Genomic DNA, 13,482 nt, shown 5'->3' on the forward strand with positions numbered 1-13,482 from the left:
GATAACATCAAATCCTGTGGCAAAAATAAAATAAAAGATTGCAGGGGCACCTGGGGGGCTCAGCTCAGGCCTGGACCTCAGAGTCATGAGTTCAGGCCCGGTGGTGGGCTCCACGCCGAGCATGGAACGTACTTAAAAATGAAGATTGCAAATGGCATCAGTCAACAGTATCAAGGAATATGAATTCTGCTATGCCCCCATCATGTTGCCCAGTCAGAATAACTGCTTATTGACTAACTGATGACGGGTTGACATTTTTCACCATATAATTATAAATGAATCCTCTTAAGTTAATCTTCCTAAATTGAATAATTATTTTCGCTCTCAAACAATATTAAGATTAAAAAAAACAACTACTGCACCTGTTAATCTTATGAACTTTACACACAGCTCCTTTCTTTTCTGCTAAAAATTCCAACATCTTCTTGTGTTTCTTATTTTTCACAAGTTGAAGTGGTGTGAGGCCAGCCTTTAGAAGAGCAAGAACAATTTATCATTTACAAAAACACATATTTCCACAGTGAATTTTAAACCTTACCGAAGATCCTCTAAACACAGACATATAACAGAAAAAGGAAATAAAAAATGGCCTCTTCCTTCTCACCCCTGTGCTTTCATCTGCTGCTGCTTCCCTTTAAAATAGCCCTCCTCCACTGGGGCACCTAAGGTGACTCAGGTGGTAGCCTCTGACATCAGCTCAGGTCCTGAACTCTTGGTTCATGAGTTCCATCCCTGCAGTGGGGAGCCTGGAGCCAGTTTCAGATTCTGGGTCTCCCTCTCTCTCTGCCCTCCCTCTGTTGCTCGCATTCTATCTCTCTCAAAACGAAACATTTAAAATATACGTTTTAATAAACTAGCCCTGCTCCACCATCCTCAACAGATTATCTGCAGTCATTCTCCCTAACTCACTCCAAACAGTACTGGTTCCAAGATCTTTGCTTCTATCAGAGTACTTAATCATGGTATACCGGAGTCATTGTTCCCCATCTAAACCAAGAGCTTGTGGAGGGCAGGGGCAACTTCTTATCTAACTCCAAACCCTAAAACATAGAGGTTAATGCTGTGAGTAGTTTCACTGAACTAATAATCTAAATGATGCTCTCTGGAGTAGTTTCTTCAATTATATTCCAAAGAATATATACTTTTCCAGAAGGTAAGTACCAGGCCCCCATGGAAAGACTTCATGATCATCTATGCTTGAGAAATATTATAAAACTGCATTCAATGTCTCCGATTACAGAAATCAGTTAAATCTGATTAATTCCCATTGTATAATACTTTTGGGGGCAAATATTAACATTGGAGGAAATAGCATATCGGGGATATAGTTTTGAGAGCTTTCTGATAAAGGTGAGGTTGTCTCCAAGTTCTACACACTTGCCTCTCTTCTACCGACGGTATCAGGATCCACTGACATCCTACATGTCAACATAAGGCATTCCTGCTCCAAATGGGTCACTAAGGAGATGTGCTATGACCTCAAAGAGGCAGGCTTCAAAAGTTCCTTGATTGCTTAATATGCTAGTATAAAATGCTACATTTTTATCTTAACTGTTAGGAGGCTCAATGTTAAGTTTTATTCTCAATTATAATCATTCTGGGACAGTAATGCATAACTTGTAAGAAAATCTGTATTCTAGTTTCCACTGTAATAGCTACTTACTTCATATATTAGGCAAAATATAAATCAGAAATAAAAATATCATGGCTTATCAATAAAAATTCAAATACTGGTTTACAGAGATCACTTGTAGCATAATGATAGCTAGTAAATTTTTTGCATTTTGGGGGAACAATGCTGAGGAGAAAGATAATATTGTCTGCAATATGCATAACCTATCCAACTATAACCGTGGTTAATCTAGTATGACTTGCCAATATGCCAATAGGAGTATGATTATTTACAGTACACATAGGGAAAAAGGGTGTTTTCTCAAACTCACATAGAGGGACACCTGCGTGGCTCAGTCATTTAGGAGTCCGACCTGGTTCAGGTCATGATCTCATATTTTGTGAGACTGAGCCCCAGGTGGGGCTCTATGCTGACAGCTCAGAGTGAGGAGCCCACTTCAGACTGTGTGTCTCCCGTTCCCTCTGCCCTCCCCCCCACGCATGAGTGCGGCCTTGCTCTCTTTTCTCTCCTTCAGAAATAAACTTAAAAAAATAAAATTCAAAAACAACTTACAAATTCTAACTTGGAAAATTCAATCCTAATCCTAAGACATAAATATAAAATACAATATGTATATTTAAATTAATATTGATAATCTTGAAACCTTGAAATCATTATCACAATTTCCCATAAAACATGGGCACCTGGGTAGCTCAGTCAGTTAAGCGTCTGACTCCTGATTTTGGCTCATGTCATGATCTCAAACATAGTGCCTCGTGGGTATATTCTCTATCTCTCTGTCTCTCTGTCTCTCTTCCTCCCTCTATCAATATACATTTTAAAAAATTAAGAAGGTTTGTGTCTATGTAGAGATTTGGTTAGCATACTCTTCATACACACACACACACACACAACACACACACACACATATATATCAATACAGAGTAACTGTACACACAATGCTTAAGGAGGCAAAGGAGGTGACTCGAGTAAGACAAGAACCTAGGTGGGGAAACTGGGCAACTGGAGAGACACATGACTCATATAAACAGGGCAGCCACTGCAAAGCATACTAAACAGCAGTGTGGGCTCAAAGTACCAGATGTGATTCTACAAGAAAAGTCTGAAATCCAGATTTCTACATGAGCGCCATAACCTTAAATGTTGACTCAAGTTACAGAGGAAACTAAATATATCCAGGAGCCAAATTTAGCCAATAGCCCACTTGTCTTTTTGTTGTGCATAAAGCAAATATATGTACACAAAACTTTTCTAAAGTATTACTATCATGATTTACCTAAACCTTAGGCCCCAACATGTCCTAAAAATTGCTATTAAGACTCATTAGAGGGGCACCTGGGGGGCTCCGTGAGTTGAGCATCTGACTCTTGACTTCAGCTCAGGTCATGATCCTAGGGTTGGGAGACTCAGTCCCACATTGGGCTTGGCACTCAGCATGGAGTCTGCTGAAGATACTCTCTCTTACTCTCTCTCTCTCTCTCTCTGCCCCTCGCCACCATTCACAGTCCCTCTTTCTGCCTAAAGTCATTAAAACAAGAAGACTCATAACACCCACTTTACGAATTTTTCCAACCCTTATTAAAACTGCAATCTATTTTTGTTTAATTCTCCCAGATTTTTATGAAATAGACAAATTAGTTCACAAGAATGCTGAGACTAAATTCCTAAAACAATTCTCCACTGTATTGTCACAAGCTACATTGTGATGTTTAAAACTACCATTTTGATTATGCCAGGGCTATATGAATTTAACAGACATCCTAATAGTCTATCACATAGCTTCAACTAATAAAAAAGATTGAAGATTTTCTTGCAGTCAGGAAAACTCTGCTTGTAGTAACCATTTTGTAATAGAATGAATGGGTGACAAAGGATATAATATCTTTAAAGGGTCAGTTTCTACTTATAAAAAGACTCTGCATAACTCTCTGGACACCACTGAATGACTGATGGTTGGGTGAAAAATTATTACCTAAGCCAACAGAGATAGCCAATAATATTCACTTTAACTTCTCACAGAGGGAGAGACAGATGAAAGGCTAACATTTTTGGGGAGAGTTGAAGGAAGCAGCATGTATCACACTCCAGCTCTTCCAGAGATTTTCTTAGGTTTTTGACATCTGGGAATTGATATCCTATACTTATCCATTCAGTGGTTCTTTTGGAGTTTTTTTAATAGAGAAGGAGGGAGAGCATGTGCAAGCAGGGAAGGGTAGCCAGAAAGAGAATCTCAAGCGTCTCTGAACTAACAGCGCAGAGCCGAATGTGGGGCTCGAACTCACAAACCTTGAGGTCATGACATGAGTGAAAATCAGACCCTTAACCAACTGAGCCACCCAGGTACCCTTCTCCAGAGTAGTTAACTTTTTTTTTCTTTTTTAAATGTCCACTTCTTTTTGAGAGAAAGAGAGAGAGAGACAGAGCATGAGCCAGGGAGGAGCTGAAAGGGAGACAGAGAATATGAAGCAGTCTCCAGGCTCTGTCTGAGCTTTCAGTAGAGAGCCCAACAAAGGGCTCAAATGTGTAAACCCAAGATGAGGATGAGCTGAGCCCAAGTCAGATGCTTAACAGACCGAGCCACCCAGGGGCCCCAATAGTTCTTATCCAAGAGTTGTGGCACAATTGCAAAATGATATTTCTAGGGGCGCCTGGGGGGCTCAGTCAGTTGAACGTGGGACTTTGGCTCAGGTCAAGATCTCGATCAGGACTTCAAGCCCCCGTCAGGCTCTGTGCTGACAGCTCAGAGCCTAGATTGTGCTCCAGATTCTGTGTCTTTTTTACCAAATAGGAACTTGTCAACAGCATCAATACATTTTTTTTTTGTAAAATGCATTTGTTTTGTTTGAGTTTGAAGACAAGACAAGGTCAAATTTTGCTTTCCTGTGTTATTTTTCACTAATAAAAATAACAGGGTGGGAAAAAAATGATTGAACACATAGTACGTTTTACCTTTAACAAACACAGGGTTTTCACCAATATTTACCATGAATACATAAAACAAAGCTGTAATCTCTACGGCCTCATTAGAAGTATCCTTAGTTAAAGTGAAATGTTAAGGGTGCCTAGGTGGTTCAGTTGGCTGAGCATCCAACTTTGGCTCAGGTCTTGATCTCATGGCTCATGAGTTTGAGCCCCGCATCAGACTCTGTGCTGATAGCTGGGAACTTGGAGCTTGTTTCAAATTCTATGTCTCCCTCTCTCTGTGTGCCTCCCTCCAACCCATGCTCTTTTGTTCTGTCTCAAAAAAAAAATTAAAACAATAATAATAAATTGAAATCTTAGACGATTTATTTCAAGGTAGGTGCATTCGAGGACTACTTGAACTTACAAATATATAAAAGTGACACCACCTGTGTCAATCAAGTTCCTACAGGGGTTTCAGCAGTGGGAGGTAATGGATGTCGAAGAAAATGCAGGTGGAACCACAAGCGGGGCCATCACCTACTCCCCATGTGCAGTGATGATCCCGTGGAGGAGCTACAATAGCTTGAGTAGGAGCCACTCTCTGAAGTGGGAGACCCCGAAATGGTACAGGGCTGGCAGGGTGGCCAGCAACACAAGGAGATGCCTTTGCTGGATGTCCAGACATGACCCGATCCCAGTGCCCTCATCTTCAGAGCCCTGGGGCCTGGAGTGCCCGGCACCTACAACCTGCTGCTTTCCCCTGCCACTGGGACACAGGCGAGCTCTCCCTGCTGGGGCTGGGTCTCCATTCCTCCGCCCACCTGTCCCCAGCAGCACCCTTCCTAAGCCCCTGCAGAGCACCCAGCCTCCATCATCACTTCACTCCCTGCTAGACCTTTAGTCCTGTGGGCTCTGAGACCACCATCCACTTGTAGGCACTAACAGGGAGATTTCCTTTCTGGGGAGGAGGGGAGATGGGGAGACAGAACTTTGCCATCTGTGGGAACCACCTAGTTCTAGCCATTCCTGACTTTGCATTGGAGTTATTTCCATGATGACAGAGCCTGATGTATAGAATTCAGAGTGAGTGTGCATGTGTGTGTGTGTGTGTGTGTGTGTAAATGAAATAAAATGATTTGTGGTTAAAATTTCTACATGTATATATATATAATTTCAAGGTTTGTATAAATTTGATATTTACCTTATTTCTGGCTTCAATATCTGCACTGTGTAAAAGCAGCTTCTCTGCTATTGATATATTCTCACCAAGGCCAGCATAATGGAGAGCAGTGTTGCCCAAGTTGTCCATATGATTTGGATCGGCACCGTGTTCTAGCAGAATAGTTACACTGTTCTCATCTCCACACTGTACAGCCTGTCAGTGATACGCCAAGAAACAGAGTGTAAATTCTGGGAATTTCAAGGAAGCATGCCACAATTCCTTCACCAATTAGTTTGGTTTCAGAGCAATAAATTCATTTTCATTCTAAGTAATTACATCGAATCCAACTCAGGCAGACATAGTTGCTACCACATACCTTCATTAGAGCCGTCCTGTTCTCATTGTCACGGAGGTCAAGATGGCATTTCCTCTCTACTAGGACAGAGACCACTTCTGAGTGGCCATTGGCGCAGGCCAGATGCAGAGGAGTCCTGAAACAGTGAGAGGACGTTTTAGGAAACTGGAGCGCACTCTCTCAAAAGATGCAATGAATTCATGAGATTGTAAACATTAAGTAGCCTGGTACTCCTAGGCCTTCAAAACAAAGCTTCAGTTTTCCTCTGCAGAAAGTACAATATTTATTAGTGATGACTCACCACAGTAAGAAAAAAAAATAATAATAGTAAAATGAAATAAAATAAATCGTAATTATCTCACAAGACCTCATTGTGATGCTGAAATGAGGATCTACGCATGTGTTTAGAATAGTTCCTAGCACAAATAACATCTCAATAATTGTTGAAGAATATGATTATAATTTTTACTATTACCACTGCTTTACAAAGGCAATACTTCAATTAGGTGACATGATACAATTATATCTACTTTGCAGATATAGATTAAGGATTAGCACTGTGTCTCAATGATTCTAAGATGCTCATTTTGTCACATTTTAATATCTCTAATATTGGAATGCAATTGATAATTCAAAATGACTTACTACTATAAGTGGCAGGATTAAAAAAAAATTTATTGGTCCACAACACGGTGGGACATCATACAATCTTAGTGCCTTACTTTATGTGAAATGATGCAGTTCTAGTCAGATGATTGGCATTTCAATAAGTTTTAGTTCTTAAAAGCGTTCTAGGGAAAGAGGACTAAATTAAACAAAGAAAAAATATTTAAAGGAATTCTTACTTTGATTTTCAGGAAGCCAAAGGACACTCGGGATTCCAGTGGCCAAGCACAGCTCTTTTTATTAAATATTTAGATATACAGATTGTATGAAAATCAAGTATTTCCAATGATCAATATTAGTATTAAGTACTATTTTAAATTTCAAAAGGGCAGGTACATGTTATCTTTTACAATTTCCTATCTTCAGAAGCTTTGAAAGGATGGAGGAAAATTTCAGTGGAGTTTAAATCCTAATGTTTCAATTGAAAATTTCTCATCTGGGGCGCGCCTGGGTGGCTTAGTTGTTTGAGCATGGACTTTGGCTCTGGTCATGATCTTGCAGTTTGTGAGTTCCAGCCCTGAGTTGGGCTCTGTGCTGGCAGCTCAGAGCCTGGAGCCTGCTTCTGATTCTGTGTCTCCCTCTCCCTCTGTTCTTCCCATGTTCACTCTCTGTGTCTCTGTGTCTCTCTCAAAAATAAACAAACACTAAAAAAATTAAATTGTCTCAACTTAGGGGTGCCTTGCTGGCTCAGTCAGTATGATTATATGACCTTGATCTCAGAGTTACAAATTTGAGCCCCACGGTGGGTACAGAGATTACTAAAAACTAAAATCTGGTGCAGAGCCTGCTTTGGATCCTCTGTCCCTCCTCTCACCTGCCATATTTTCACTCTCAACAATAAATAAACATTTAAAACATAAATAAAATCAAATCTCGGGCACCAGGGTGGCTCAGTCTGTCAAGCGTCCAACTCTTGATTTTGGCTCAGGTCATGATCTCATGTTCACTGGATCAAGGCTCTGTCTAGACTCTTCGAAAAATCAATTTGAAAAGTTCCTGCTTTCAGCACAGGGCCTGCTTGGGCATTCTGCCTCCACCCCTCCATCTCCCTCCCCCCATCCCGCCCCTCTCAATAATTAAATAAATCAACCTAAAAAAAAAAAATAAAATCTTGAGAAAATAAATAAAATTTTTCATCTTGTTCAACATGAAGTCTCTGAGAATGAAAGGATCTTGAGTAGAGTCTGTCTGCTACATAACATGTGTGAGGTTTTTAGTTGATAATAAATCCATTTATTTCCTCTCTCAATTTGAGTGTATAAATACAGTTGGAGAGTTCAATATATTTAAAGAAAACATATAAAGTAAAGCAATACTTCTGAAACAGCAATAATCATTTACATTTGCTATTTATTTTTTCATAAGGACAAAACCAATATAATATTTTATTTTCATGATTAATATAAATCATTTCCCTATAGAAAGCTACAAATAGTAGAAAACCTATGTGTATGTTTAACATATGCATATTAATATCTACAAGTACAAATAAAAATACTACCTTCGAAAAGGTCAAAAGCAGTCAGAATATCCCAGTCTTCCAAAAATTTTGTAATTAGTTTATTTTTCTTAAGCTACAGCCCCAAAATATTTTATGACAGAAAGTGAGAAATTATTTTTATGTGTAGATTAATATTCTTGCCGTTCTCCAGGATTGTTTGAATGATAATAAAACGTTTCTACTGATAATCAACTTTTAATAGGACTTTTATAAACCTTTTCCTGTAGAAATCACAGATATTTTTTAAGGATAAGGAAAATGCACTTAAATACAAATTTTATTTAAAACAACTAATTTTACCATTTTGGGAAGTTTTACTTTTCTTGGCTAACATAAAACCATCGTCTGCTTGTGTATACATACAATCAAACTAATTTTCCGCTCACTTAATGGTCAACTGAAGCACAGCTCTGCATCTCTGTGTTTATCATTTATCTATGCCACCTTCAGTGATCACACATTTTTCCAACTTATGGATACACAGCCCCTTACTTACACATGCCGTATATATAATAGGAGTTCTTAACACACTGCTATTGTAATAGTGTTGAGAAAAGCAAGCTGTATGTTATTTATCACTAGTTATTTCTTAAAGATATTTCAGTATAAATAAAATTGATGGGTCAAAGGAATATCTATCTTTTAAGTGTGGTACTGACACCAAACTGTCTATTGGAAAGTCAACAAAACGTAAACTTTAAGTGGCAGTATAAGTACCATCATTCCTGATTTTCACAAAGATTGTAGATGGAAAACTCTAGATGGACAATTTCATTCCCTTTTTAATTCAAATTTGTTTTTTTACCAGGGACACTATATTTTCCTATATCCACTGGTCTCTTGTAGATATCCAAAGTAGTACTTTGCACAATTTCAAGTTAGAGGTTTTTTTTGGTTTGTTTTGATTTCAAAGACTTCCCTGTAAAACAGAGATATATTTTTTGGTCTGATACAACTACACTGTATCTTTATCTTATTAACGTTATTTTCTAATGGAGGCTTTTGGTTTCTATGTTGCTAATTCAACCTCCAGAATTCTTGCATTTATTTATTTATTCACTCATTCACTCATTCATTCATTCATTCATTCATTCAGAGAAAGAGGGTGAAAGCGAATCCTAAGCAGGCTCCACAAAGCGAATCCTAAGCAGGCTCCACACTGAGAGCACTGAGCCCGACATGCACCTCTAACCCATCAGCCTGTGAGATCATGACCTGAGCTGAAATCTAGAGTCAGACGCTCAACTACCTCAGCCACTCAGGCACCCCCAGAATTCTTACTTTTAATTTCATTCTTATAAATTTTTTAAATTTATATTCTACTTGGAACTTATTTTTGGAAGAGAAAATTGTAATAAATTTTCTCCAATTAGTTAGTGGATGTTACTCCACTACTTATGAAAAATTCAACTTTTCCTACTCATATGAAAGGTCACCAGTATCAAATCCTAATCTTACGTATATTTGAGTGTTTATCGTTTTCTAGTCTGCATCACTCCTTTATCTATCTTTCAGCTGTTAGTAAACGAATAATTTGTGGAAATTTAAGGTACATTTTGAGATCTGGAAAGCCAAATCTGCCTGGTAGATTTTACAAAATCTGAAGTTCTTATTTTTATTCATTAGTTAACATGCAGTGTTATATAGGTTTCAGATGTATAATATGGTGATTCCAAAACTTTTCTTAATTATGCCTCACAATAAAAGCATATGTAGCTCAAAATTCTTAGAACCAGGATGCTTTCATTTGCTTTATGTAAACTGATAAATACAGAAAGAGTACACATTTTGAGAAAAATGAGTCTTCCTGTTCACAGACAGAGCCATCTTCCAGGTCAAAATTTCCTTCCAAGGTCCCTCAGTAAGTTACACACATACATAAGTGTAGACAGACATAAACTGGATACTGGATTTTCTCCAAAGAATTTTTAGTGCAGAAGTCGATTATGGGAATTGTTTTTCCCATTATGCACTTTACTGTAACATTATGGTATAAAATCGAGACCATTAAAAATAAAATGTATATACTAAAGTTCGTGTCTATGACTATGGAAATTTGGTTAAATCACTTCACACTCAACAGTCTATTTGGGAATTAGGAGTACGTGCCAAGGAGGCAGCTGAAGATTTTGTTTTTGCCGCTCGTCCTGTGGGCCTGGGCGCCAGACCAGATGACGTTCCCATGACCCAGGTGCTGCGGGGCCTCAGGAGGGAAGAGGACCAAGGGCCCTCGCTGCCAGAACGGCTCAGCACCACAGGCAGTGCCAGGACAGATGCACCTTTCTCCCAGGTCCGTCCCACCTCTCCCCACCAGCCTCCAAGTCCCTGTTACCTGCGCTTTCTATCTCTGTCGTCTAGGCCGTTTCTACCAAACCAGAGAATATGTTGTACTTCAGCAACGTTGCCCTCATTGGCGGCCTTATGAATCTTCCCAAGATCTCTCTTTCGGATGTGGTAGCCGCCCTGGGAGTCCTGGATTCTCTTACTCTTTCTCCAGACGCCCTTCCCATTCTTCCAGGAGCTACATGATGAAATCACAGGGTGACACACCCTTCTTAGCCCATAAGCCAAAAATCATTACTCACGCTACGGAGTTCACAGAGACTTCACCTCTCACACGGTTTCTCGCTTAAGCCAAACCTGCCTCGCCACAATATCGCTATGGTTAGGCAGTGTTTCAGCCAGCAATAAACATAACCAAGCACACTGCCAAATAGAACGGCGCTTGTGCACCTCAGAGGACTCATCACTGCGCATGCACACAGAGGCTGACCAGTCAAAGGTGGCCAAAGCACCTCTGCCAGACACAAACCTCTAGTTAATGATGCTAATAAGCATATGGCAGGCATTCAACTAAATGCTGTGTATATAAAATATTATTTACACGCAACCACCCTTGAAGAATATATTATCCTCCTTTTCCCATCAGAAAACATATAGTGATGATGTAACGCTACCAAGGTCCCAACACCTAGCAAACAGGAAAGCTAGGAATTAAACCTAGTCTTGTGTGAATCTAAACCCATCTCTTTTTTTTTTTTTGTCACCTACCTATAACATCCTCATTAATGAAAAAGTCCATTCAATTAAATTTATCATTCATCTTTCTATCCAAACCATATAAAAATGAAATCAAAACAATATAGTGGACTGAAAACAGATAAAAACTTAGGAGCCAAAATATCTGGTAATACTTAAATATCATTTAGAGATCATTTAACATCAGAATTCCTCAATAAAAAGCAATTTAAAGCAAAGATCATCCATCAGACAAAACAACTCCTATTTATATTTCATATGTATCTTTTTCAAACATTTGTTACTTTTGAGACACAGAGCAGAAGAATGGGAGGGCAGAGAGAGAGAGAGACAGAGAGAAAGAGGCACAGAATCTGAAGCAGTTCCAGGCTCTGAGCTGTAAGCACAGAGCCAGGCATGAGGCTTGAACCCATGAACCGTGAAATCATGACCTAAGCTGAAGTCAGAGGCTTAACCAACTGAGCCAGCCAGGCACCGAAATATACATCTTCTATGGAAAAATATATATAAGTGGAAATTCTTACTTTATATATGATTTTGGAAAGACAGAAAGTGAACTCCAGAGTGTGTGTGACAGCAGAGAGACAGAGACAGACAGAAAGAGGGACAGAGGAAAAGAGAGAATCCTAAGCAGACTCTGCACCGTCAGCACAAAGCCCAGTGTGTGGTTTGAACCCATGAACCACGAGATCATGACCTGAGCCAATGTCGGGTAACTTAATCGACTGAGCCACCCAGCACCCCTATGAAGCAGAAGTTTCAAAAAATACCATAAAAGGGTTAAGAAGCCCAATATTGTGTCATAAAGGAAACTAAGAGCTGAGAGTACACTCTGCAAAATCTAATATGAAATCCCTTTAGCTAACATCAAATCCTGTGGCAACAACAAAGAAATTGCAGGGGCCACTGGGTGGCTCTGTTGGTTACGCGTCCAACTCTTGATCTCAGCTCAGGTCTGGATCTCAGAGTCATGAGTTCAGGCCCAGTGTTGGGCTCCACACAGAACATGGAACCTATTTAAAACTAAAGATTGCAAATGACATCAGTCAACATTACCATAGAAACATGAATTCTGTTATACCCTCTTCATGTTGCCCAGTCAGAACAATTGCTTTCTGCTAACTGATGACGTGATGACATTTTACACTATGTACTAATAAATGAACCTTCTTATGAAGTCAATCTTCCTGACTTGCATAATTACTACCACTCTCAAACAATATGAAGATTAAAAAAAACTACTGCACCTTTTAACAGTGTGAACTGTATGTACATCGCCTTTCTTTTCTGCTAAAAGCCCCACCATCTTCTCGTTGTTCTCTTTTATCACAGCTGGTGTGAGGCCAGCCTGTAGGAAAGCAAAAACAATTTATAATTTACAAAATTACATCCTTCCATAGTGAATTTTAAACTTACAGAAGATCCTCTAAATGTAGGCATATCACACAAAAAGAAAATATAAAAAGGCCTCATCCTTCCCACCTCTGCGCTTTCACCTGCTGCTGCTAATCTTTAAAATATTCCTCCTCCATTGGGGCACCTGGATAGCTTCTCTGATAGCATCAGACAGGCTCAGGTCAGGAGCTCATGGTTGGTGAGTTCGAGCCCTGCATCGGGATCTGTGTTGACAGCACTGGCAATGGAGTATGTTTTAGATTCTGTATCTCTGTCTCTCTCTGCCCTTCCCCCTCTCATGCTTCATCTCTCTCAGAAATAGATGATTTATAACGTAGCTATAGCTATTGTTGGAGACATTACAAAAAGTAAAAATCACCTTCTAGAAACAATTTTGTATGTTCCGTTGGCAAACTTTCTTGCCTTAGGGTTTTATCTGACAAATAGTTTATATTAGAAAACTTACAAATTTTGAGTCCATTCACTTCCTCTTTGTGTTATGTATTAATTATAGGACGAACCTATTAAGAAACGAGGAGCACCTGGGGGGCTGAGCTGATTAAGCGTCCAACTTGATGTTGGCTCAGGCTACTGAAGCTGTGTCAGGCTCCACACTCAAAGCACAACCCTCTCTCTCTCTCTGCCTCTCTCTCTCAAAATAAATAATAAATATTTAAATATTAAAATTAAAAGTAAAACGATAAATCAGAATGCAGAAAACAATTTATATACATATTTCTTCAAGAGAGTTGTAGCTTAAGTGGCACCTGGGAGGCTCAGTCAGGTAAGCATCGGACTTTGATTTTGGCTCAGGTTGTCCCCTCAAA

The 13,482-nt window shown here is 39.3% G+C and overlaps 1 protein-coding gene across 1 annotated transcript in view; it reads right to left on the reverse strand.

Annotated features, from left to right (window-relative positions):
* Positions 1–12,576, reverse strand: part of LOC115305341 (ankyrin repeat domain-containing protein 26-like) — a 52,683-nt gene extending 40,107 nt beyond the window's left edge. The window contains 5 exon segments of the mRNA XM_029955567.1: positions 389–469; positions 5,739–5,912; positions 6,076–6,190; positions 10,554–10,742; positions 12,508–12,576. Of these exon segments, the coding sequence (XP_029811427.1) occupies positions 389–469; positions 5,739–5,912; positions 6,076–6,190; positions 10,554–10,742; positions 12,508–12,566 (618 nt within the window). The 5' untranslated portion in view covers positions 12,567–12,576.
* Positions 12,577–13,482: the final 906 nt, after the last annotated feature.

Source organism: Suricata suricatta, chromosome 10 (assembly GCF_006229205.1).
Source record: "Suricata suricatta isolate VVHF042 chromosome 10, meerkat_22Aug2017_6uvM2_HiC, whole genome shotgun sequence".
NCBI lineage: Eukaryota > Metazoa > Chordata > Mammalia > Carnivora > Herpestidae > Suricata > Suricata suricatta.